This window comes from Scyliorhinus torazame, chromosome 17 (assembly GCF_047496885.1).
Source record: "Scyliorhinus torazame isolate Kashiwa2021f chromosome 17, sScyTor2.1, whole genome shotgun sequence".
NCBI classification, from domain to species: domain Eukaryota; kingdom Metazoa; phylum Chordata; class Chondrichthyes; order Carcharhiniformes; family Scyliorhinidae; genus Scyliorhinus; species Scyliorhinus torazame.
Genome location: NC_092723.1, coordinates 85,563,239 through 85,589,329, shown reverse-complemented (window position 1 = coordinate 85,589,329; position 26,091 = coordinate 85,563,239). Strand labels below are relative to the sequence as shown.

The 26,091-nt window shown below is 47.0% G+C and overlaps 1 protein-coding gene across 1 annotated transcript in view; it reads left to right on the top strand.

Annotated features, from left to right (window-relative positions):
• LOC140393986 (myosin-binding protein H-like) overlaps positions 1-26,091 on the top strand; it is a 230,014-nt gene that overhangs the window by 16,582 nt on the left and 187,341 nt on the right. Inside the window, exons 5-6 of the mRNA XM_072480709.1 lie at positions 4,387-4,582; positions 21,190-21,329. Coding sequence (XP_072336810.1) covers positions 4,387-4,582; positions 21,190-21,329 — 336 coding nt within the window. The remainder of the gene's footprint in view (positions 1-4,386; positions 4,583-21,189; positions 21,330-26,091) is intronic.

Below are 26,091 nucleotides of genomic sequence, written 5' to 3'. Positions count from 1 at the left end.
CTTCATGGTTTTGTGAAAGGGAAATCATTTTTAACCAATTTATTGATGTTGGACAGACTTTTATAGGCAAGGTTATGGGAGGCAGTTGGCAAAGTAGAGTTGAGACCACAACCAAGTAGCAACATGTGCTGTGGATAAAGGGGAACCTGTAGATGTCTTGGACTTAGGTTTCCAGAAGACATTTAATAAGCTGCCTCATCAAACACTATTGTGTTAAATGAAAGCTCATGGCGTAGGGAATAACATATTGGCATAGATTAAAGTCTGGTGAATTAACAGGAAGCAGAGAGTAGGCATAAATGGGTAACTTCCTGGTTGGCAGGATGTGATGAGTACTGTGTCACAGGGATTAGTTCTGAGGGCTCAACATGATTGTACCGATTGTAATTAATTTGCACTAAATTTGCTGGTGATACAAAGGTAGGTAGGGGAAAGTAAGTTCTGAAGAGGACATGAGGCAACAAAAGGATATAGGTTAGGTGAGTGGGCAAAGATCCAGCAAATCAGAGTATACCAGAGTATAATGTGAGGTGGTCCATTTTGGCAGGACGAATAAAAACAAAGCATGTTAACTAAATGGTGAGAGATGTAGAAGGATCTGGGGTCCGAGTGCATGAATCACAAAAGGCAAGTACAGCAAATAGAATGTTATTGTTTATTGTGAGGGGAATTGATTACGAAAGTAGGGAAGGTATGCTTCAGTTGTTCACGGCATTGGTGAGACCACAGCTGGAGTATTGTGTATATTATTGGTCACCTTATTTCAGGAAAGATGCAAATGTGTTGGAAACTGTTCAGAGAAGGTTTACCAGACTAACACCTGGAATGGATGGAAAGGTTGGACAGGTTGGGCTTGTATCCACTGGAGTTTAGAAGAATAAGAGGCAACTTGATTGAAACATATAAAACCTTGAGGGATATTGACAGGGTTGATGTGGAGAGGATGTTTCCTCCTGTGGGAGAATCTAGAACTAGGGGGTCACTGATTAAAAATAAGGGGTCACTCTTTTTAAAATTTAAAGTGCCCAATTCTTTTTTTTTCCAATTAAGAACCAATTTAGCTTGGCCAATCCACCTACCCTGCACATCTTTTGGGTTGTGGGGGTGAAACCCACGCAGTCACAGGGAGAATGTGAAAACTCCACACAGACAGTGACCCAGGGCGGGATCAAACTCGGGTCCTCAGCATGTGAGGCAGCAGTGCTAACCACTGTGCCACTGTGCTGCTTCTCGGGGTCACTCATTTAAGACAGAGATGAGGAAAGAAATGTTCTCTTAGAGGTTTATGAGTCTTTGGAACTCTCTTCCTCGAAAGGTGGTTGAGGCAGAGTCTTTGAATATTTTTAAGGCTGAAGTTGATTGACAAGGGGGTGAAAGGTTAGGCAGGGTAGGCAGGAATGTGGTGTTAAGGTTACATTCTGACCAGCCATGATGTTCTTGAATGACGGAGCAGGCTTAAGGAGCTGAATGGCCTATTCATGCTCCTAATTCATATGCCCATATGTACCTCTGAAGAAGAACTTGACCTTGTGTCTAAAGCATGTGGAATAGTGGACCCAAGGTGAACACTAGATTGTACATCTGAAATAATATGCTCCATGCCATCCAGTTCTCTCAAAACCATTGGATATACCGTGCAGGCAATCACTATAATTCAGGCTAAATCTGCTTATTTACTCCTTAAAAATGTAAGATTACACAGAAGAAAAATGAATCAGTGGTGTAAAGTAACAAACAATATACCTCGCTCCAATTGTTCATTGCAGATTCCTAACAATTCAGTAAATATTCAGTTTGCAAATATTCATGTTGCAAATTCATACAAACAACTCTATTAACAACTCTACTTCTGAATTAATATGCAACTGGCACAAAAGATTGTTTTAAAATTGTTCCACCCTTTCACTTAATGACCTGTTGTTCCATATACAAAGATATAATATTAAATTCCTTGTTAATTGAAGCTGAATGGGTCCTAGCGGATCTGGCACACATGCCTCTCTCTCATTAAAATAAACTTTCAACAAATTCAGTGACTTTTAACGTTCTATAATAAGATTGTCTTATTTTTTGCCAGTATATTCGCCCCACTCCATCTCTATCCAAACCTGCGATGAAGTTCCAATAGTGGCTCTGGGTCACTCACTAGCTCAGTCATTCAGTTTGCAAATCCGATGAACACCAACAAAGCAGAGCTCAGTCCCTATTCAAGCTAAGCGGGATTGGGCGACCTGCCTCCTCATGCCACCTGTAGAATAAAATTATGGCATCTTGCTGTGTCATAGTCAATAGTTGCCAAGAGAACAAACTAAGAATGTATTCTAAATGTTTGAATCACCAGTTTGCAACAAGCACAACTTGAACAGAGAGAATTGATAAGTTTTAAGACATGTATAAAATATTACAGATTGATAGGTGAGTGACTACAGTCACATCTTCATAGAGCAGATGGAAGAGCATCCAATTGTAGCTTGCCTCCCAGTATGAGGGTTGAGTGTGTTTCAGGAAGTAAGGCATTTTAAACTTGTTTTTTTCAACCCAATGCAAGGTGAAGTTACACCAGCAGCACGTTTGCTCAGATTCACATTATTGTGGCTGAAGCTTTAAGGAAAGGTTTCATCATTAATTTTTAATTTAAATAAATTTTTAACCACTAATCCATTTTGCTATAACAAACATAATAATCACTGTGTCATCAAAGAGTGGGCCAACATGTGGGGGGCGGGGGGAGAGGGGGCCAAGCAACTCAGCATAGGACGGTTCAAAGAGTGGATCATCATGAGGAGGGGTGTGGTCAAAGAGTGGGTCAGCATTAGAGGAACCAAAGTGTGGTCAAAGTGGTGCGGGGTTGGGGGATGATCAAAGTGTGGATCATCACGGAGGAGTCAAGAGTGGGTCAACATAGGGGGATTCAAAGAATGGGCCAATTTGGAGGGATGGTCAAAGAGTGGGACAAGATGGTGGGTGGAAGAGTGAAGAATCAAAGAGCTTCAAAAAGCAGTTAAACATGAGGGTCAAAGAGGGGTCACAGTGGGTATCACTGTTGCTTCACAGCTCCAGGGTCCCAGGTTCAATTCCCAGCTTGGGCCACCGAGTCTGCACATTCTCCCCGTGTCTGCGTGGGTTTCCTCCGGGTGCTCTGGTTTCCTCCCACAAGTCCCGAACAGGCGCCGGAATGTGGTGACTAGGGGCTTTTCATAGTAACGTCAATGCAGTGTTAATGTAAGCCTATTTGTGACAATAAAGATTATTATTATAAGATTCGGGACAAATCGAGCAGCTCAAAACTGGCCATCCATGGGGCATTGTGGGCCATTAGAAGTAGCACATAATCAACCACAATCTGCAAGTCCTCGGGCACTGAGGTCGTCCATGCCAGCAAGCACCAAGACCAAGGCAACATTTTGGCTTGGACTGTTAAGTGACAAGTAACATTCACACCACACAAGTGCCATACAATAACCGTCCTCAAGGGGCAAGCTATTTCGGAATGAGATGTAGAGGAATTTCTTCACTCTGAGGGTGGGGACTTGCTGGAATTCTCAACCCGAGAGGACGGTGGAGACTCAGTCATTGAGTCTGTTCAAGACAGAGATTGACAGACTTCTAAAGACATCAAAGGATACGGGGATAGTGTGGGAAAATGATATTGAAGATCAGCTATGATCCAGTGGAATAGCAGAGAAGGCTCGAGCGGCCGAATGGCAACTCGTACTCCTATCTCCTATGTTCCCAACAAGAGAGAATATAACCATCTCCCCATGACATTCAATGGCATTTCCATTATTGAATCCCCCACTATCAACATCCTGGGGGTTTCCAATGATCAGAAACTGAACTGGACTAGCCATATAAATACTGTGGCTACAAGAGCAAATAAGAGGCTGGGAATCTTGCGGCAAGTAACTCCCCTCCTGATCCCACAAAGCCTGTCCACCACCTACAAGGTTCAGGTCAGGAGAGTGATGGAATATTCTCCACTTGCCTGGATGAGTGCAGTTCCAACAACACTCGAGAAACTCAACACCATCAAGAACAATTTTTTGATTAAATTAAACATTTACCTGTAACTTACCCCCACTGTTCCACCTTGTGATGATCTCCTCCATGTTTGCACATTACTTTCTCAAATTCCCTCTGTGTTTATTTTCTGCTCTCTGCTCATTCTGACATTATGGACACTTTCTAAATTTAAACTTCTCCTGAGGATCCGTGTGCTCAGCAGCTCTCTATACGCCTGATCTTGTTCCTGAAGAGAGGCCTCTCGTTTTCCTGAGGCTGGTGATGAGATTTTGTGATCACAGCAAAACAATCTGAGTGACTATCCCATTCACAGTAGCTGCAGTTTTATTTATTAAAAGAACATTTCCTCTCCAATGTGCACAGGGCAATCCCCAGCCTTCCATTACCTGGACAAAGGATGATCAGCCTGTGGACACAGCCTGTGTCAATATCCGGAATAGTCCCATGGACACAATCTTATTCATCAGGAAGCTGGAGAGAAAGGATTCCGGGAAATACAAGCTCACAGCCCAGACGGACACCCTGGTGAATGCAGTGGTCATTGACATCCAGATTGTTGGTATGCAAGTATCTCATACTTAGAAAGGTGACCTGTGCGTCTATGTTGAAATTTATAAATGTGCTGAATTTAAAAGTGGATACAGGCAGACGCAGGAAAACTGTAGGTCAGTTCAGTGGTAACACGCCTGTCTCTGAGTCAGAAGCTTTATTGGTTCAGGTCCCTGGGTACCTGGGACTTCGATGTTGTCGCCATTTTGGAGACATGGATAGAGCAGGGATAGGAATGGTTGTTGCAGGTTCCGGGGTTTAAATGTTTCAGTAAACTCAGGGAAGGTGGTAAAAGAGGGGGAGGTGTGGCATTGTTAGTCAAGGACAGTATTAAGGTGGCAGAAAGGACGTCTGATGAGGACTCGTCTACTGAGGTAGTATGGGCTGACGTTAGAACCAGGAAAGGAGAGGTCACCCTGTTGGGAGTTTTCTATAGGCCTCCAAAAAGTTCCAGAGATGTAGAGGAAAGGATTGCAAAGATGATTCTGGATAGGAGCGAAAGTGACAGGGTAGTTGTTATGGGGGACTTTAACTTTCCAAATATTGACTGGAAATTCTATAGTTCGAGTACTTTAGATGGGTCAGTTTTTGTCCAATGTGTGCAGGAGGGTTTCCTGACACAGTGGGCGTGATTCTCCGACCCCACGCCAGGTCGGAGAATCGCCGGGGGCTGGCGTGCATCCCGCCCCTGCCGTGTCCCGAAGTCTCCGCCACCAGAGATTCGGCGGGGGCGGGAATCGCGCCGCGCCGGTCGGCGGGCCCACCCCCTCCGATTCTCCGGCCCGCGATGGGCCAAAGTCCCGCTGCTGGAATGCCTGTCCCGCCAGCGTGGATTAGACCACCTTTTGAACGGCGGGACAAGGCGGCGCGGGCAGGCTCCGGGGTCCTGGGGGGGCACGGGGCGATCTGGCCTCGTGGTGTGCCCCCACGGTGGCCTGGCCCACAATCAGGGCCCACCGATCCACAGGTGGGCCTGTGCCGTGATGGCACTCTTTTTCTTCTGCCTTCGCCATGGTCTTCACTATGGCAGAGGCGGAAGAGACCCCCTCCACTGTGCATGCGCGGGGATGACATCAGCAGCCGCTGACGCTCCCGCGCATGCGTTGCCCGCCGAAGATCTTTCGGCCCCCGTTGGCGTGGCGCCAAAGACCTTTCCCGCCAGCCGGCGGAGCGCAAACCATGCCGGCGCGGGCCTAGCCCCTCAAAGTGAGGGCTTGGCCCCTAAAGGTGTGGAGACATTTGGGGCGGCCGATGCCGGAGTGGTTCCCGCCACTCCATTGCACCGGAACCCCCCGCCCCGCCGGGTAGGGGAGAACCCCGCCCAGTATGTTGATAGGCCAACAAGAGGCGAGGCCACATTGGATTTGGTACTGGGTAATGAACCAGGACAGGTGTTAGATTTGGAGGTAGGTGAGTACTTTGGTGATGGTGACCACAATTCCATTGCGTTTACTTTAGCGATGGAAAGGGATAGGTATATACCGCAGGGCAAGAGTTATATCTGGGGGAAAGACAATTATGATGCGATAAAGCAAGACTCAGGATGCATAGGATGGGGACGGAAACTGCAGGGGATGGGCACAATTAAAATGTGGAGCTTGTTCAAGGAACAGCTACTGCGTGTCCTTGATAAGTATGTACCTGTCAGGCATGGAGGAAGTGGTCGAGCAAGGGAACCGTGGTTTACTAAAGTAGTTGAATCACTTGTCAAGGGGAAGAAGGAGGCTTATGTAAAGATGAGACGTGAAGGTTCAGTTAGGGCGCTTGAGAGTTACAAGTTAGGAAGGACCTAAAGAGAGAGCTAAGAAGACATGAGAAGTCCTTGGCAGGTAGGATCAAGGAAAACCCTAAAGCTTTCTGTAGGTATGTCAGGAATAAAAGAATGACTAGGGTAAGAGTAGGGCCAGTCAAGGACAGTAGTGGGAAGTTGTGCGTGGAGTCCGCGGAGATAGGAGGGGCACTAAATGAATATTTTTCGTCAGTATTCACACAGGAAAAAGAGCATGTTGTCTCGGAGAATACTGAGATTCAGGCTACCAGACTAGACGGGATTGTGGTTCATAAGGAGGAGGTGTTAGCAATTCTGGAAAGTGTGAAAATAGATAAGTCCCCTGGGTCGGATGGGATTTATCCAAGGATTCTCTGGGAAGCCCCGTAGCCTTTGGCTTTGATCTTTATGTCGTCATTGTCTACAGGAATAGTGCCATTAGACTGGAGGATTGCAAATGTTGTCCCCTTGTTCAAGAAGGAGTGTAGAGACAACCCCGGTAACTATAGACCAGTGAGCCTTACTTCTGTTATGGGCAAAGTCTTGTGAAGGAATATAAGAGATAGGATTTATAATCATCTAAAAAGGAATAATTTGATTAGGGATAGTCAACACGGGTAGGTCGTGCCTCACAAACCTTACAGAGTTCTTTGAGAAGGTGACCAAACAGGTGGACGAGGTTAAAGCAGTTGATGTGGTGTATATGGATTTCAGTAAAGCGTTTGATAAGGTTCCTCACGGTAGGCTATTACAGAAATTACGGAGGCATGGGATTGAGGGTGATTTAGCAGTTTGGATCAGAAATTAGCTAGCTGTAAGAAGACAGAGGGTGGTGGTTGATGGGAAATGTACAGCCTGGAGTTCAGTTACTAGTGGTGTACCACAAGGATCTGTTTTAGGGCAACTGCTGTTTGTTACTTTTGTAAATTTTTCCTGGAGGAGGGCGTAGAAGGATGGATGAGTAAATTTGCGGATGACACTAAGGTCGGTGGAGTTGTGGACAGTGCGGAAGGATGTTGCAGGTTACAGAGGGACACAGATAAGCTGCAGAGCTGGGCTGAGAAGTGGCAAATGGAGTTTAATGCAGAGAAGTGTGAGGTGATTCATTTTGGAAGGAGTAACAGGAAGACAGAGTACTGGGCTAATGGTAAGATTCTTGGTAGTGCGGATGAGCAGAGATCTCGGTATCCATGTGCATAGATCCCTGAAAGTTGCCACCCAGGTTGATAGGGTTGTTAAGAAGGCGTACGTTGTGTTAGCTTTTATTAGTAGAGGGAGTGAGTTTCGGAGCCATGAGGTCATGTTGCAGCTGTCCAAACTCTGGTGCGGCCGCATTTGGAGTATTGCGTACAATTCTGGTCGCCGCATTATAGGAAGGATGTGGACGCATGGGAATGGGAAATGCAGAGGAGATTTACCAGGATGTTGCCTGGTATGGAGGGAAGATCTTATGAGGAAAGGCTGATGGACTTGAGGCTGTTTACGTTAGAGAGAAGAAGGTTAAGAGGTGACTTAATTGAGGCATACAAGATGATCAGAGGGTTAGATAGGGTGGACAGTGAGAGCCTTTTTCCCCAGATGGTGATGGCTAGCATGAGGGGACATAGCTTTAAATTGAGGAGAGCTAGAAATAGGACAGATGTCAGAGGTAGGTTCTTTACTCAGAGAGTCGTAAGGGCGTGGAATGCCCTGCCTGCAACAGTAGTGTTGGCCTGCTCCCGCCGATCGGTAGCCCCCGTTCGCGGGCCTGGCCGCCGTAGAGGCCAGTGACGGATCCCCCCACAAGGACGGCCACCGCAGCCGCGACGCCGAGCTCCCACTGGGTGGAACCCTACGTGAACCACGCCGGTGGGAACTCGGCCGGTCATCCGCGGAGAATCCCCATGGGGGCTTCAACAGCCCCCAACAGCGCCACGCCGACCGCGCGCGCGTACGACTGGTGGCGATTCTCCAGTCGCCAGAGAATCACGGGATGGCATTGGACCCACGATCGGGTCCAACGCCCCATTCACCGCCCCCGCGCCGGGCGCAATTGCGGCGTGGAGGCTCGGAGTATCCTGGTCATGGCCTGGAATTTTCTGGCTCCCCAGCATTGCATTTTGGGGAACCCCAATGATGTGCTGGGAAATCCCTTTGGGAGGTTTACAGGTAAGGCTTTCCCCGGCAATTATCCAGAAGCGCTATCTTCCTCCGGACAATTGCGCTGGGAACCATCTGACAGAAGTGATTTAAATCGCTAACTTCGGATGGTTCTCCCAGTTTTACACCAATAGTTACACTGAAAGAGTTATAAGGGAAAAATCACTTCTAACTTCTGAGTAACTACTTAACAAACACAAACCAAGCCCTGCACAATACACTCCCCACAAAACCAACCCCACAGAGGACTCCCCCACCCCACCCTAAGCAATCCACCCACGGCACTCCCCCCGGAAGACCCACCATGCAGGACTCCCCACTCACCTCCCCTCCAGACTTGACCTGACCCAACCCGATGTGAAACCCCCGATCCGATCTGACATCCCACCCCCCACCCCCTTCCTGACTGGACCCCAACACTTAGCTTAGAGACTTCCCTTATCCCCGGCTGGTTATTTTCAATGGGACCTTGAAACTCAGCTGCTTTATGGCAGCTAGTGCTGTAAAAAGGGGCGTGTCGTAATTCACTCTGATTCTTTTAGAACTCAGGGAACCACTGCCTGGATCTCATCCAGTCTTAGTCAGGAAGGTTGGGCGAGGCAGGCATGGATGGAATTTGGCACAGGTAAGTGGGTAGAGAATGGCAATCTGACGCTCCAAGGAGGTTGAGTGGCAGATTGAACAAAATGTAAATGCAAATGTTTCCCCAGTCCCAGAGGACCGTAGGCTGTTCTTCCCTTTGAGTGATTTAACTGGAGGATCGCCACACCTCAGACAGGGGGCAAAGTTGAGAATGCCTAGAAAAGGAACAGCAAAGAATGACTAAAAGATTAATAAGGAAGGAGAACTTAGGGTACGAGAGAAAGCTAGCAAGAAATATAAAAACAGACAGTAAGAATTTCTACGGGTATTTAAAAAGGAAAGTGAGTGTTGGTCCTCTAGAGAGTGAGGGGGCTGGTTTAGCACAGTGGGCTAAATAGTTGGCTTGTAAAGCAGACCAAGGCCAGCAACAGGGTTCAATTCCCGTACCAGCCTCCCTGAACAGGTGCCGGAATGTGGCAACTAGGGGCTTTTCACTGTATCTTCATTTGAAGCCTACTTGTGACAGTAAGCGATTTTTAGTTTCAGTTCAGAATGGGGAACTAATAATGAAAAACCAGGAAATGGTGGCTGAATTGAACAGATATTTAATGCTTGTCTTCACTGTAGAAAATAAAAATAACATCCCAGAAATAATCGTGAATCAGGAGATGAAAGGGAGGGAGGAACTTAAAACATTTAAAATCACAGGGGAAATGGTATTGAGAAAATTATTAGCACTAAAATCAAACAAGGCCCCAGGTTCTGATGGACTTCATCCCAGGACCTCAGAAGTAGCTGCTGAGATTGTAGATGCATTGTGTTTATGATGTACCTTCAATCCACAGAGAGGCAGTGAGAGCGAGTGAACAAAGGCTTTATTCGTCATGAACTTGCCTAGCCAGAGTCAGTAGTACAGATGAATGCCGCCTACAAGAGGCCGGCCTATATATGCCCCGGTGTGGGCAGAGCCATACCGGGGTTACAGTACAGTACCTGGAAGCAGTTCATATCTCCACTTCCAGGTCATAGGTCACAGGTTATGGTATTATGCATGCATTATGGTGAATACATTCACCACAGTTTAATTTTCAAAAAATCCTTATACTCTGGAAAGGTCCCATTAGATTGGAAAATAGTGAATGTAACTCCTCTATTCACGTTAAGAGAGATACAGAAAGCAGCAAACTACCGACCAATTTCCTTAAACATCTGTCGTAAGGAAGGTGCTGGAATCTATTATTAAAGAAATTATAGCAGGATACTTAGAAAATCTCACTGTAACCAGGCAGAGCCATATGATTTTGAGCAAGGGAAATCATATTTATTTAATTTATTGGAGTCCTGTGGGGAAGAAACAAGCCATATGGATAAAGGGGAACATGTGGATGTGGTGTGTTTAAATTTCCAGAAGACATTTGAGAAAATGCTCGGCCAAAGGTTATTATGCAAAATAAGAGCTCATAGTACAGGGGGTAACATATTAACATGGATAGAGGATTAGTTAGTTAGCTAACGGGAAACAGAGTCGGCATAAATGGGTAATTTTCAGGCTTGCAAGATGTGACGAGGGGAGTGTTACAGGGATCTGTGCCGGGGCCTCAACTATTTACAATTTATATCAATGATTTGGATGAAGAGACAAAATGTATCGATGTTAGATTTGCTGATGTGACAAAGATAGTGAGGAAAGTAAATTGTGAAGTGGACATAAGGAATACAGGTAGGTTAAGTGAGTGGACAAAATTTGGGAGATGGAATATAATGTGGATTTATTCTCTTTGGCAGGACGAAATGGAAAAACAGCAAATTATTTAAATGGAATGAGATTGGAGAGCTCTGGGGGTCTGGGGTCTTAGAACATAGAACGATACAGCGCAGTACAGGCCCACAATGTTGCACCAACATGGGAAGTCAAAAAACAAAAGCCATCTAACCTACACTATGCCATTATCATCCATATGCTTATCCAATAAACTTTTAAATGCCCTCAATGTTGGTGAGTTCACTACTGTTGCAGGTAGGGCATTCCACAGCTTTACCATTCTTTGCGTAAAGAACCTACCTCTGACCTCTGTCCTATGTCTATTACCCCTCAGTTTAAGGCTATGTCCCCTCGTGCTAGCCATTTCCATCTGCGGGAGAAGGCTCTCACTGTCCGCCCTATCTAACCCTCTGATCATTTTGTATGCCTCTATTAAGTCTCCTCTTAACCTTCTCTCTAACGAAAACTACCTCAAGTCCATCAGCCTTTCCTCATAAGATTTTCCCTCCATACCAACAAAAAGGAAGGACGGTAAAAAGAAGGAAAATCGACCGTGGATATCTAAGGAAATAAGGGAGAGTATCAAATTGAAGGAAAAAACATACAAAGTAGCAAAGATCAGTGGGAGACTAGAGGACTGGGAAATCTTTAGGGGGCAACAGAAAGCTACTAAAAAAGCTATAAAGAAGAGTAAGATAGATTATGAGAGTAAACTTGCTCAGAATATAAAAACAGATAGTAAAAGTCTCTACAAATACAAGTACTTCTCTCCATACCAGGCAACATTCTGGTAAATCTCCTCTGCACCCTTTCCAATGCTTCCACATCCTTCCTATAATGCGGCGACCAGAATTGCACGCAATACTCCAAATGCGGCCGCACCAGAGTGTTGTATAGCTGCAACATGACCTCATGGCTCCTCAACTCAATCCCTCTACCAATAAAAGCTAACACACCGTACACCTTCTTAACAACCCTCTCAACCTGGGTGGCAACTTTCAAGGATCTATGTACATGGACACCGAGATCTCTCTGCTCATCCACACTGCCAAGAATCTTACCATTAGCCCAGTACTCAGTCTTCCTGTTATTCCTTCCAAAATGAATCACCTCACACTTTTCTGCATTAAACTCCATTTGCAACCTCTCAGCCCAGTGCTGCAGCTTATCTATGTCCCTCTGTAACTTGTAACATCCGTCCGCACTGTCCACAACTCCACCGACTTTAGTGTCATCTGCAAATTTACTCACCCATCCTTATGCGCCCTCCTCCAGGTCATTTATAAAAATGACAAACAGCAGTGGCCCCAAAACAGATCCTTGTGGTACACCACTAGTAACTGGACTCCAGTCTCAACATTTCCCATCAACCACCATCTTCTTCCAGCTAGCCAATTTCTGAACCAAACTGCTAAATCACCCTGAATACCATGCCTCTGTATTTTCTGCAGTAGCCTACCATGGGGAACCTTATCAAACGCTTTACTGAAATCCATATACACCACATCAACTGCTTTACCCTCATCCACCTGTTTGGTCACCTTCTCAAAGAACTCAATAAGGTTTGTGAGGCACGACTTACCCTTCACAGGCTGCAGGGTTGCTGGGAGAGGTGAGTGCATATTTAAAAGAGACTTCAGTTCCTGGAGCAGGCTACAGGCTGCAGGGTTGCTGGGAGAGGCGAGTGCATATTTAAAAGAGACTTCAGTTCCTGGAGCAGGCCGCAGGCTGCAGGGTTGCTGGGAGAGGTGAGTGCATATTTAAAAGAGACTTCAGTTCCTGGAGCAGGCCACAGGCAGGAGGGTTGCTGGGAGAGGTGTGTGCATATTTAAAAGAGACTTCAGTTCCTGGAGCAGGCCGCAGGCTGCAGGGTTGCTGGGAGAGGTGAGTGCATATTTAAAAGAGACTTCAGTTCCTTGAGAAGGCCACAGGCTGCAGGGTTGCTGGGAGAGGTGAGTGCATATTTTAAAAAGTCTTCAGTTCCTGGAGCAGGCTGCAGTGTTGCTGGGAGAGGTGAGTGCATATTTAAAAGAGACTTCAGTTCCTGGAGCAGGCCGCAGGCTGCAGGGTTGCTGGGAGAGGTGAGTGCATATTTGAAAGAGACTTCAGTTCCTGGAGCAGGCCGCAGGCTGCAGGGTTGCTGGGAGAGGTGAGTGCATATTTAAAAGAGACTTCAGTTCCTGGAGCAGGCCGCAGACTGCAGGGTTGCTGGGAGAGGTTAGTGCATATGTAAAAGAGACTTCAGTTCTTGGAGCAGGCTGCAGGGTTGCTGGGAGAGGTGAGTGCATATTTAAAAGAGACTTCAGTTCCATGCGCAGGCCACAGGCTGCAGGATTGCTGGGAGAGGTGAGTGCATATTTAAAAGAGACTTCAGTTCCTGGAGCAGGCCACAGGCTGCAGGGTTGCTGGGAGAGGTGAGTGCATATTTAAAAGAGACTTCAGTCCCTGGAGCAGGCCATAGGCTGCAGGGTTGCTGGGAGAGGTGAGTGCATATTTAAAAGAGACTTCAGTTCCTGGAGCAGGCCGCAGGCTGCAGGGTTGCTGGGAGAGGTGAGTGCATATTTAAAAGAGACTTCAGTTCCTGGAGCAGGCTGCAGGGTTGCTGGGAGAGGTGAGTGCATATTGAAAAGAGACTTCAGTTCCTGGAGCAGGCCGCAGGCTGCAGGGTTGCTGGGAGAGGTGAGTGCATATTTAAAAGAGACTTCAGTTCCTGGAGCAGGCCGCAGGCTGCAGGGTTGCTGGGAGAGGTGAGTGCATATTTAAAAGACACTTCAGTTCCTGGAGCAGGCCGCAGGCTGCAGGGTTGCTGGGAGAGGTAAGTGCATATTTAAAAGAGACTTCAGTTCCTGGAGCAGGCCGCAGGCTGCAGGGTTGCTGGAAGATGTGATTGCTTATTTAAAAGAGACTTCAGTTCCTGGAGCAGGCCGCAGGCTGCAGGGTTGCTGGGAGAGGTGAGTGCATACTTAAAAGAGACTTCAGTTCCTGGAGCAGGCTACAGGCTGCAGGGTTGCTGGGAGAGGTGAGTGCATATTTAAAAGAGACTTCAGTTCCTGGAGCAGGCCGCAGGCTGCAGGGTTGCGGGGAGAGGTGAGTGCATATTTAAAAGAGACTTCAGTTCCTGGAGCAGGCTACAGGCTGCAGGGTTGCTGGGAGAGGTGAGTGCATATTTAAAAGAGACTTCAGTTCCTGGAGCAGGCCGCAGGCTGCAGTGTTGCTGGGAGAGGTGAGTGCGTATTTAAAAGAGACTTCAGTTCCTGGAGCAGGTCACAGGCTGCAGGATTGCTGGGAGAGGTGAGTGCATATTTAAAAGAGACTTCAGTTCCTGGAGCAACCCAGGGGCTGCAGGGTTGCTGGGAGAGGTGAGTACATATTTAAAAGAGACTTCAGTCCCTGGAGCAGGCCACAGGCTGCAGGATTGCTGGGAGAGGTGAGTGCATATTTAAAAGAGACTTCAGTTCCTGGAGCAGGCCACAGGTTGCAGGGTTGCTGGGAGAGGTGAGTGCATATTTAAAAGAGACTTCAGTTCCTGGAGCAGGCTACAGGCTGCAGGGTTGCTGGGAGAGGTGAGTGCATATTTAAAAGAGTCTACAGTTCCTGGAGCAGGCCACAGGCTGCAGGATTGCTGGGAGAGGTGAGTGCATATTTAAAAGAGACTTCAGTTCCTGGAGCAGGCTATAGGCTGCAGGGTTGCTGGGAGAGGTGAGTGCATATTTAAAAGAGACTTCAGTTCCTGGAGCTGGCCGCATGCTGCAGGGTTGCTGGGAGAGGTGAGTGCATATTTAAAAGAGACTTCAATTCCTGGAGCAGGCCGCAGGCTGCAGGGTTGCTGGGAGAGGTGAGTGCATATTTAAAAGAGACTTCAGTTCCTGGAGCAGGCTGCAGGGTTGCTGGGAGAGGTGAGTGCATATTTAAAAGAGACTTCAGTTCCTGGAGCAGGCCGCAGGCTGCAGTGATGCTGGAAGAGGTGAGTGCATATTTAAAAGACACTTCAGTTCCTGGAGCAGGCTACAGGCTGCAGGGTTGCTGGGAGAGGTGAGTGCATATTTAAAAGAGACTTCAGTTCCTGGAGCAGGCCGCAGGCTGCGGTGTTGCTCGGAGAGGTGAGTGCATATTTAAAAGAGACTTCACTTCCTGGAGCAGGCCACAGGCTGCAGGGTTGCTGGGAGAGTTGAGTGCATATTTAAAAGAGACTTCAGTTCCTGGAGCAGTCCACAGGCTGCAGGGTTGCTGGGAGAGGTGAGTGCATATTTAAAAGAGACTTCAGTTCCTGGAGCAGGCTGCAGGGTTGCTGGGAGAGGTGAGTGCATATTTAAAAGGGACTTCAGTTCCTTGAGAAGGCCACAGGCTGCAGGGTTGCTGGGAGAGGTGAGTGCATATTTAAAAGAGACTTCAGTTCCTGGAGCAGGCTGCAGGGATGCTGGGAGAGGTGAGTGCATATTTAAAAGAGACTTCAGTTCCTGGAGCAGGCTGCAGGGTTGCTGGGAGAGGTGAGTGCATATTTAAAAGGGACTTCAGTTCCTTGAGAAGGCCACAGGCTGCAGGGTTGCTGGGAGAGGTGAGTGCATATTTAAAAGAGACTTCAGTTCCTGGAGCAGGCCACTGCTGCAGGGTTGCTGGGAGAGGTGAGTGCATATTTAAAAGAGACTTCAGTTCCTGGAGCAGGCTGCAGGGCTGCTGGGAGAGGTGAGTGCATATTTAAAAGACACTTCAGTTCCTGGAGCAGGCTACAGGCTGCAGGGTTGCTGGGAGAGGTGAGTGCATATTTAAAAGAGACTTCAGTTCCTGGAGCAGGCCGCAGGCTGCGGTGTTGCTCGGAGAGGTGAGTGCATATTTAAAAGAGACTTCACTTCCTGGAGCAGGCCACAGGCTGCAGGGTTGCTGGGAGAGTTGAGTGCATATTTAAAAGAGACTTCAGTTCCTGGAGCAGTCCACAGGCTGCAGGGTTGCTGGGAGAGGTGAGTGCATATTTAAAAGAGACTTCAGTTCCTGGAGCAGGCTGCAGGGTTGCTGGGAGAGGTGAGTGCATATTTAAAAGGGACTTCAGTTCCTTGAGAAGGCCACAGGCTGCAGGGTTGCTGGGAGAGGTGAGTGCATATTTAAAAGAGACTTCAGTTCCTGGAGCAGGCTGCAGGGATGCTGGGAGAGGTGAGTGCATATTTAAAAGAGACTTCAGTTCCTGGAGCAGGCTGCAGGGTTGCTGGGAGAGGTGAGTGCATATTTAAAAGAGACTTCAGTTCCTGGAGCAGGCCACTGCTGCAGGGTTGCTGGGAGAGGTGAGTGCATATTTAAAAGAGACTTCAGTTCCTGGAGCAGGCTGCAGGGCTGCTGGGAGAGGTGAGTGCATATTTAAAAGACACTTCAGTTCCTGGAGCAGGCCGCAGGCTGCAGGGTTGCTGGGAGAGGTGAGTGCATGTTTAAAAGAGACTTCAGTTCCTGGAGCAGGCCGCAGGCTGCAGGGTTTCTGTGAGAGGTAAGTGCATATTTAAAAGAGACTTCAGTTCCTGGAGCAGGCCGCAGGCTGCAGGGTTGCTGGAAGAGGTGAGTGCATATTTAAAAGAGACTTCAGTTCCTGGAACAGGCCGCAGGCTGCAGGGTTGCTGGGAGAGGTGAGTGCACATTTAAAAGAGACTTCAGTTCCTGGAGCAGGCCGCAGGCTGCGGTGTTGCTGGGAGAGGTGAGTGCATATTTAAAAGAGACTTCAGTTCCTGGAGCAGGCTGCAGGGTTGCTGGGAGAGGTGAGTGCATATTTAAAAGAGACTTCACTTCCTGGAACAGGCTGCAGGGTTGCTGGGAGAGGTGAGTGCATATTTAAAAGAGACTTCACTTCCTGGAACAGGCCACAGGCTGCAGGGTTGCTGGGAGAGGTGAGTGCATATTTAATAGAGCTTAGTTTACAGGTCGAGTGGCAGTTGGAGACTTCACTTCCTGGAGCGGGCCTATTGGCTCATTGGAAATCAGGCAGGGTACAAAAGGTGTGGCAGGAGTGCCTTTAGACACGGGGGTGCTGATTGGAACAGAGTGCATCTGAGTTTAGGTGAGTGATAGAGTTCGGGTGAGTGGCGAGAGAGGGCAGTGTTTTTTGTTGGTGTTCGGGTTTATCCTTGAGGTTCTATAAAAAAAAATAAAATTTTTTTTTTAATTATTTAAATTAATTAACTAGTTGAATATGGCTGGACAGGTGATGTGCTGTTGCTGTATGATGATGGAACTGGTGGATCCCATTGAGACCACATCTGCAGCAAGTGTTGGCTGCTCGAGGAACTTTGGCTCAGAATTGATGAGCTGGAGACCGAGCTGCACAGACTGCGGCACATCAGGGAGGGGGAAAATTACCTGGATGCTTTGTTTCAGGAGGCAGTCACACCTGGTAGAATAAGTACTGTTAATTCGGTCAGTGGTCAGGGACAGAGTGGTGTGACTGCAAGGGAGGCAGGTAGGGGGATCCTGAGTTTAGGAGTTGAGGAGCCTCAGCCCTTGACCTTGTCCAACAGGTATGAGGTTCTTGCTCCCTGTGTGGATGAGGAAGAGGGCTGTAGGGAGGATGCGTTGACTGACCACTGCACCATGGTACAGGAAGCCATTCAAGAGGGGGGAGCAAAAAGACAAGTGGTAGTTGTAGAGGATTCTATAATTAAGGGGATTGATGGCATCCTTTGTAATCCAGATCATGAGTCCCGCATGGTATGTTGCCTGCCCGGTGCCAGGGTGAGGGGCATCTCTGATCGGCTTGAAAGGATTTTGGAGAGGGAGGGGGAGGATCCAGTTGTTGTGGTCCACGTTGGGACTAACAACATAGGTAAGACTAGGAAAGAGGACCTGTTTGGGGATTATCAAACACTACGGACTAAATTAAAGAACAGGTCCTCCAGGGTTATAATCTCTGGATTACTACCCAAGCCACGTGCCAATTGGCATAGGGTTGAGAAAATTAGGGAAGTTAACACGTGGCTAAAGGAGTGGTGCGGGAAAGAGGGATTCCATTTCATGGGGCATTGGCATCAGTACTGGGGCAGGAGGGACCTGTACCGTTGGGACGGTCTTCACCTGAACCATTCTGGGACCAGTGTTCTAGCGAATAGGATAAATAGGTTGGTCACAAGGACTTTAAACTAGCAAGTTGGGGGGAAAGGAAGGGTAAAGCTATGGACAGTATAATGGTTAATGGAGAGCAAGGCAGCAGGTTACGTGACAGGTTATTATGTAGAGATATGGGTTCAAAGACAAGGAAAATTAGGACCGAGTTTAGGAGGAACTTCTTCACCCAAAGGGTTGTGAATCTCTGGAATTCCTTGCCCAGTGAAGCAGTTGAGGCTCCTTCTTTAAACGTTTTTAAGAAAAAGATAGATACCTTTCTAAAGAATAAAGGGATTCGGGGATATGGTGTACGGGCCGGAGAGTGGAGCTGAGTCCACAAAGATCAGCCATGATCTCATTGAATGGCGGAGCAGGCTCGAGGGGCCAGATGGCCTACTCCTGTTCCTAGTTCTTATGTTCTTATGTTCACAAAACCGTGTTGACTATCTCTAATCAAATTATTCCTTTCCAGATGATTGTACATCCTATCTCTTATAAACCTTTCCAAGATTTTCCCCACAACAGAAGTAAGGCTCACTGGTCTATAGTTACCGGGGTTATCTCTACTCCCCTTCTTGAACAAGGGGACAACATTTGCTATCCTCCAGTCTTCTGGCACTATTCCTGTAGACAAAGATGACTTAAAGATCAAGGCCAACGGCTCAGCAATCTCCTCCCTAGCTTCCCAGAGAATCCTAGGATAAATCCCATCCGGCCCAGGTGACTTATCTATTTTCACACTTTCCAGAATTGCTAACACCTCCTCCTTATGAACCTCAAGCCCTTCTAGTCTAGTAGCCTGAATCTCAGTATTCTCCGAGACAACATGCTCTTTTTCCTGTGTGAATACTGACGAAAAATATTCATTTAGCACCTCTCCTATCTCCTCGGACTCCAAGCACAACTTCCCACTACTGTCCTTGACTGGCCCTACTCTTACCCTAGTCATTCCTTTATTCCTGACATATCCATAGAAAGCTTTAGGGTTATCCTTGATCCTACCTGCCAAAGACTTCTCATGTCCCCTCCTGGCTCTTCTTAGCTCTCTCTTTAGGTCCTTCCTAGCTAACTTGTAACTCTCGAGCGCCCTAACTGAACCTTCATGTCTCATCTTTACATAAGTCTCCTTCTTCCTCTTGACAAGTGTTTCGACTGCTTTAGTAAACCACGGTTCCCTCACTCGACCACTTCCTCCCTGCCTGACAGGTACATACTTAGCAAGGTCACGCAGTAGCTGTTCCTTGAACAAGCTCCACATTTCCATTGTGCCCATCCCCTGCAGTTTTCCTCTCCATCCGATGTATCCTAAGTCTTGCCTCATCGCATCATAATTGCCTTTCCCCCAGATATAACTCTTGCTCTGCGGTATATACCTATCCCTTTCCATCACTCTAGTAAACGGAATCGAATTGTGGTCACTATCACCAAGTGCTCACCTACCTCCAAATCTAACACCTGTCCTGGTTCATTACCCAGAACCAAATCCAATATGGCCTTGCCTCTCATTGGCCTATCTACATACTGTGTCAGACATTGGACAAAAACGGACCCATCTAATGTACTTGAACTATAGCGTTTCCAGTCAATATTTGGAAAGTTAAAGTCCCCCATAACAACTACCCTGTTGCTTTCACTCCTGTCCAGAATCATCTTTGCAATCCTCTCCTTTACATCTCTGGAACTTTTCGGTGGCCTATAGAAAACCCCTAACAGGGTGGCCTCTCCTTTCCTGTTTCTAACGTCAGCCCATACTACCGCAGTAGACGAGTCCTCATCAAACGTCCTTTCTGCCACCGTAATACTGTCCTTGACTAACAATGCCACCCCTCCCCCTCTTTTACCACCTTCCCTGAGCTTACTGAAATATCTAAATCCCGGCACCTGCAACAACCATTCCTGTCCCTGCTCTATCCATGTCTCCGAAATGGCCACAACATCGAAGTCCCAGGTACCAACACATGCCGCAAGTTCACCCACCTTATTCCGGATGCTCCTGGCATTGAAGAAGACACACTTTAAGCCACCTTCCTGCCTGCCGGTACACTCCTGCAACTTTGAAACCCTACTGATGACCTCACTACTCTCAACCTCCTGTATACTGGAGCTACAATTCAGGTTCCCAAGCCCCTGCTGAACTAGTTTAAACCCTCCCAAAGAGCATTAGCAAATTCCCCCCCCCCAGAATATTGGTACCCCTCTGGTCCGGTGCAGACCATCACGTTTGTAGAGGTCCCACCGACCCCAGAATGAGCCCCAATTATCCAGAAATCTGAAACCCTCCCGCCTGCACCATCCCTGTAGCCACGTGTTCAACTCCTCTCTCTCCCTATTCCTCGTCTCGCTATCACATGGCACGGGTAACAACCCAGAGATAATAACTCTGTTTGTCCCAGATCTAAGTTTCCACCCCAGCTCCCTGAATTCCTGCCTTACATCCCCATCCCTTTTCCTACCTATGTCGTTGGTACCTATGTGGACCATGACTTGGAGCTGCTCCCCCTCCCCCTTAAGGATCCCGAAAACATGATCCGAAACATCACGCACCCTGGCACCTGGGAGGCAACACACCAACCGTGAGTCTCTCTCGTTCCCACAGAATCTCCTATCTATCCCCCTAACTATGGAGTCTCCAATGACTAATGCTCTACTCCTCTCCCCCCTTCCCTTCTGAGCAACAGGGATAGACTCTGTGCCAGAGACCTGTACCCCATGGTAAGTCCGCCCCCCCCAACAGTATCCAAAGCGGTATACTTGTTACTAAGGGGAACGGCCACAGGGGATCCCTGTACTGACTGCTTCCTCCCAGCCCCTCTCACCGTCACCCATCTATCTTTATTCTTCGGAGTAACTACATCCCTGAAGCTTCTATCTATGACCAACTCTGCCTCCCGAATGATCCGAAGTTCATCCAACTCCAGCTCCAGTTCCCTAACGCGGTTTTTGAGGAGCTGGAGATGGGTACACTTCCCACAGATGAAATCAGCAGGGACACTGACGGCGTCCCTCACCTCAAACATTCTGCAGGAGGAACATTGCACTACCTTCCCTGTCATCCCCTCTAGGTAAAAAAAAAAAGAAAGAAAGAGCTTACCTGTTATTCACTCCCCTTCTCAGCAAGCACTCACTCAGCAACCTCTGCACCCCGCACGATAACACCTGAGGGAAAATAAATAAAAACTACTTACCATTCACCAGCCAATCCCTTACCTGCAGGCTGTGACATCACGGTTACCTCCCAGGAAACATTTTAGAAGTCCCATCATTAACTGAGCAACTGTCATTAATCTTACAGACAAGCCTGGGCCTCCACAGAAGCTGAAGATGTTGGATGTGTGGGGATTTAACGTGGCATTGGAGTGGCAACCACCCATAGACAACGGAAATGCAGAGATCAGCGGCTATACAATTCAGAAAGCTGACAAAAAAACAGGAGTAAGTGGAGGGAAGAACAATTTCATCATCATTAAGTGCTCACTAATTTCATAGATCAGCGCAAAAGATTTACCACAATTAGATGATGTTTTTTCCATTTCAACTAACAATCTCATGCTGAGAAGTCCTATCAACTACACTACTTTTATTGTCTCAAGCTAACCTGATTAATGCTGAAAGTTATTAGCTGACACTCTCAGCTCTGGGCCAGGCTGTTGTGGCTGCTGTTGCACATCAAATACTTTAATAACACAGAATCCAGTACTGAGGGAATGTTGCAGAGGGTCCTTCCCTCAGGTAAGACATTAATCTGAGGTTCAGCATGTCCTCAGGAGGATTTGGAAAGCCCCACAGCAATATTCCAAAAAGAGCAAGGGAGTTTTCCCAGCCTTTACATTTATCCCTCAACCAACACCAAAAAGAGGATTAATGGTGCATGTATCTCATTGCTGTGCACAGAGGCAGTGGTGTAGTGGTATTGTCACTGGACTAGCAATCAGGCGATTCAGGATAATCCGCTAGGGACATGGGTTTGAATTCCACCATGGCAGCTGAATATAAATCTGGAATATGAAGCTAGTCTCAGTAATAGTGGCCATAACAACAATCATTGACTGTTGTTAAGACCCATCTGGTTCACTAATGCCATTGTTACCTGATCTGGCCTACATGTGACTCCGGACCCACAGCAATGTGGTTGACTCTGAACTGGCCGAGTAAGCCACTCAGTTCAAGGGCAATTAGGGATTGACAACAAATGCAAATTTAGGAGAGACATGCACATCCCATGAAAGATTAAAAACAGAATTGACAGCCACCATTGGCGATAAAGTGCTTTGGGAAGAAAGGGGCTTTATCTTCCAGCCTTCCAGATATCCAGTCTTTCTATTTGGACTAAAATAGGGAAGAGAAGGAACTTTGATATTTCAGTTGTCCAGTCACTGAACCATTTGCGAAGCAAGCTGGTTAACTGAAACAGAGACTTCTTACGGAACATGTCTGCACAGATAGTTGGAGATCCAGCAAGAGTAGAAAACATTCTCATCCTTCAATCTGTCTGTCACTTTTGTTCATAAACATATTGGTCAGAGTGCCTACCTCATAAACCTTGTGGAGCAAGTTCCCATCCTCATACCGAGGACATGCTCCATCATGTTATGTGGCACTATTACCCTGCTGAATGGAATAGATTAAGAACTGATCAAACAACTCAAAACTTGGCATACATGAGGTGTAGGCCATCGGCAGCAGCAGTATATGGCCCGTATATCCCTCACTCTAACATAAGCATCAGTCTAGGGGACCTACCTCGATTCAACGAGGAGTGGAGGAGAACATGCAAGGAGCAGCAACACTTAAAAATAAGCTGCCAACCTGATGAAGCTACAACACAGGAATAGACAAATGGTAAACAGCAGAAGCAGCATGCACTAGACAGAGCTAAATCACCCTACAACCTATGGATCAGATGTAAGCTCTGAAGTCCTGTCGCATCCAGTTGTAAATGATAGTCGACAATTAAACAATTCACTGGAGGAGAAGGCTCCACAAATATCCCCATCCTCAATCATGGAGGAACACAGCACATCAATGCACATCAGTGCAAAAGACAAGACATTCGTTGTGAGACATTCACAACGAACTTCAGCCAGAAGAGCCGAATGGATGATCCATCTCGGTCTCATCTGGGGGTCCCCAGCATCACAGATATTGCTAACTTGATTCACTCCACATGATATCAAGAAACAGTTGAGGGCACTGGATACTGCAAAGGCTTTGGGCCCTGACAATATTCCAGCAATCATATTGAAGACTTTGAAATGTTCTTTGATTGGGCTGATGTGAACAAAGAAAAGCTATTTATTACTAACACTATATTAATGAATAACTAAAATGTCTGAGATGAATACAGTTGGAAATAAATGCCAATCACTAACTTACACTAAGATACTCAGAGTTGCTCTGATCTGCGAATGCTATCAACTCCTTACAAACACCTTCTGAAGGAACACGTGGTGCATCCGTGTCCCGGGACTCCGTACTCACTCCACCTACTGGTGGGATGCTAGAACTATAACAGTAAAACAGAAACTTATAATACACATGCAGATCATAGATCATGGAATTTGCAGTGATGATGAACTACTCCTATTATATACAGATGATAGCCTACCTATCATCACAGACTTGTGCTCCGGAACTTGCTGCACCCCTAGCCAAGTTGTTCCAGTTCAGCTACAACACTGGCATCTTGCCGGCAATGTGGAAAATTACCCAGGTATGTCCTCTGTACAAAATGCAGGACAAATCCAACCTAGCCAATTGCCATCCCATCAACCTTTTCAAAATGTATTTGTTCATTTTATGTGGGCTTTGCAGTCCAGACCAGCATTTATTGTCCACCCTGAATTGCCTTCAAGAAGGTGATGGTGAGCCCCTTTCTTGAACCGCTGCAGTTCATGTTGTGTAGGCAGACCCACAGGCTGCTCTCAATCATGAGCAAAATGATGGAAAGTGTCAACAGTGCTATTAACTGACACAGCAACAACCTGTTCGCCTATGCCAATTTGGTGTTTTGCCAGGGCCACTTGACTCGACCACACAAAAGCCTGGAGTGCACATTGTAGTACATAACCTACACAACACAAAGCAACATGAAATGAAATGAAAATCGCTTATTGTCACAAGTAGGCTTCAAATGAAGTTACTGTGAAAAGCCCCTAGTCGCCACATTCCGGCGCCTGTTCGGGGAGGCTGGTACGGGAATTGAACCGTGCTGCTGGCCTGCCTTCGTTTGCTTTCAAAGCCAAAGTTGGTTGTGGTTGATAGAGATCAATCATCTCAGTCCCAAGTGTTCCTCAGGGTCGTGTCCTCGGCCCTACCGTCTTCAGCTGCTTCATCAATGACCTTCTTCCAACATAAGGTCAGAAGTGGAGATGTTTGCAGATGACTATACAATGCTCAGCACCATTCATTATTCTTCAGATAATGAAGCAGTCCGTGTTCAAATGCAGCAAGACCTGGACGATATCTAGGCTTGGCGCCACACAAATGCCAGGCAATGAGCATCTTCTATAAGAGGGAATCAACCCATCACTCCTTGACATTCAATTAAATTACCATCACTGAATCCCCCACAGTCAACATCCTGGGGCTAACCATTGATCAGGAACTGAACTGGACCAGCCATATTAATACTGTGGCTACAAGAGCAGGTTAGAGACTAGGAATCCTGCAGTGAGTAACTCACCTCCAACCCCCCAAAGCCTGTTCACTATCTACAAGTCAGGAGTGTAATGGATTATCCTTCACTTGCCTGGATGAGTGCAGCTCTCTTCCACCTGTCCCCCTTCCAGCAACTTAAACATTCACGCACAGTGCCACCCATGTGTACCATCTACAAGATGCAATGCAGGAACTGACCAAGGCAACTTAGGCAGCACCTTCCAAACCCACGGCCACTACCATCTAGAAGGACAAAGGCAACAAATACCTGGGAACATCACCACCTGGAAGTTCCTCTCCAAGTCACTCACCACCCTGACTTGGAAATATGTCCCCGTTCCTTCACTGTTGCTGGCTCAAAATCCTGGAACTCCTTCCCTAACTGCACTGAGGGTGTACCTACACCACATGGACTGAAGGGCTCCAAGAAGGAAGCTCACCGTCACCTTCTGAAGGGCAAAGGGATGGGTAATAAATGTTGGTCTAGCCAGCACCGTCCATATCCCAATAATTTTTTTAAAATTTGTCTGCAGAGAATGGCTGCACTGGTTTCGGTTCCACCTCCACACCGTTACTGCCCCTGAGTGACAGCATCAACAAACACACTGTTAATTCTCACATGTACACTAATGATGTCCAGCTCCATCTCATTAACACCCCTCTCAACACCGCCACTCTCTCCAAATTATAAACTGCTTGTCTGACAACCGGGGCTTGAGCACAAAGATCAAGCTGACACTCAGTGAGTATGAAGGAGTGCTGCACTGTTGGAGGTACCACCTCTCAGCAGAAAAATTAAACTGCTGCTCCCTCAGATGGTTATAAAAGGGCCCATGCCACTATTTTGAAGAGCAGGGGAGTTCTACCTGGTGGCCTGGTCAATATTTAAGGAAGGATGTAAATGCGTAGGATGTGGTTCAGAGGAGGTTTACTGGATTGATACCTGGAATGAGCAGGTTGTCTTATGAGGAAAGTTTGGACAGGCTGGGCTTGTTTCCGCTGGTGTTTAGAAGAATGAGGGGGACTTGATTGAAGTTTATCAGATCCTGAATGGTATTGACAATGTGGAATGGATGTTTCCTCTTATGGGTGAGTACAGAACTAGTTTTAAAATTTGGGTCAGCCTTTTAGGACAGAGATGAGGAGAATTTTCTTCTCCCGAGGGTTGTGCGACTTTGGAACTGAATATTTTTAATGTGGAGGTAAATAAATTCATGTTAGGTAAGGGAATGAAAGGTTATCAGGAGTAGCTGGGAATGTGGAACTCAACACAAACAGATCAGCCATGATCTCATTGAATAGCAGGACAGGTACGAGGGGCCAAATGGCCTACTTGACTCCCCTTTTGTATGTTCAGAATATTTATTCGTCAACCAACATAACAAAGACATTTGATTTTTATCACATTGCTGTTTATGACAGCTGGATGTGTGAAAACTGGCTGCTACATTTCCTACATTTCAAAAGGATTAAATTGACCCTGAATCACTTTGTGACAACCAATAGCCTGAAAAGTGTTATAGAAACCTTTGCAATC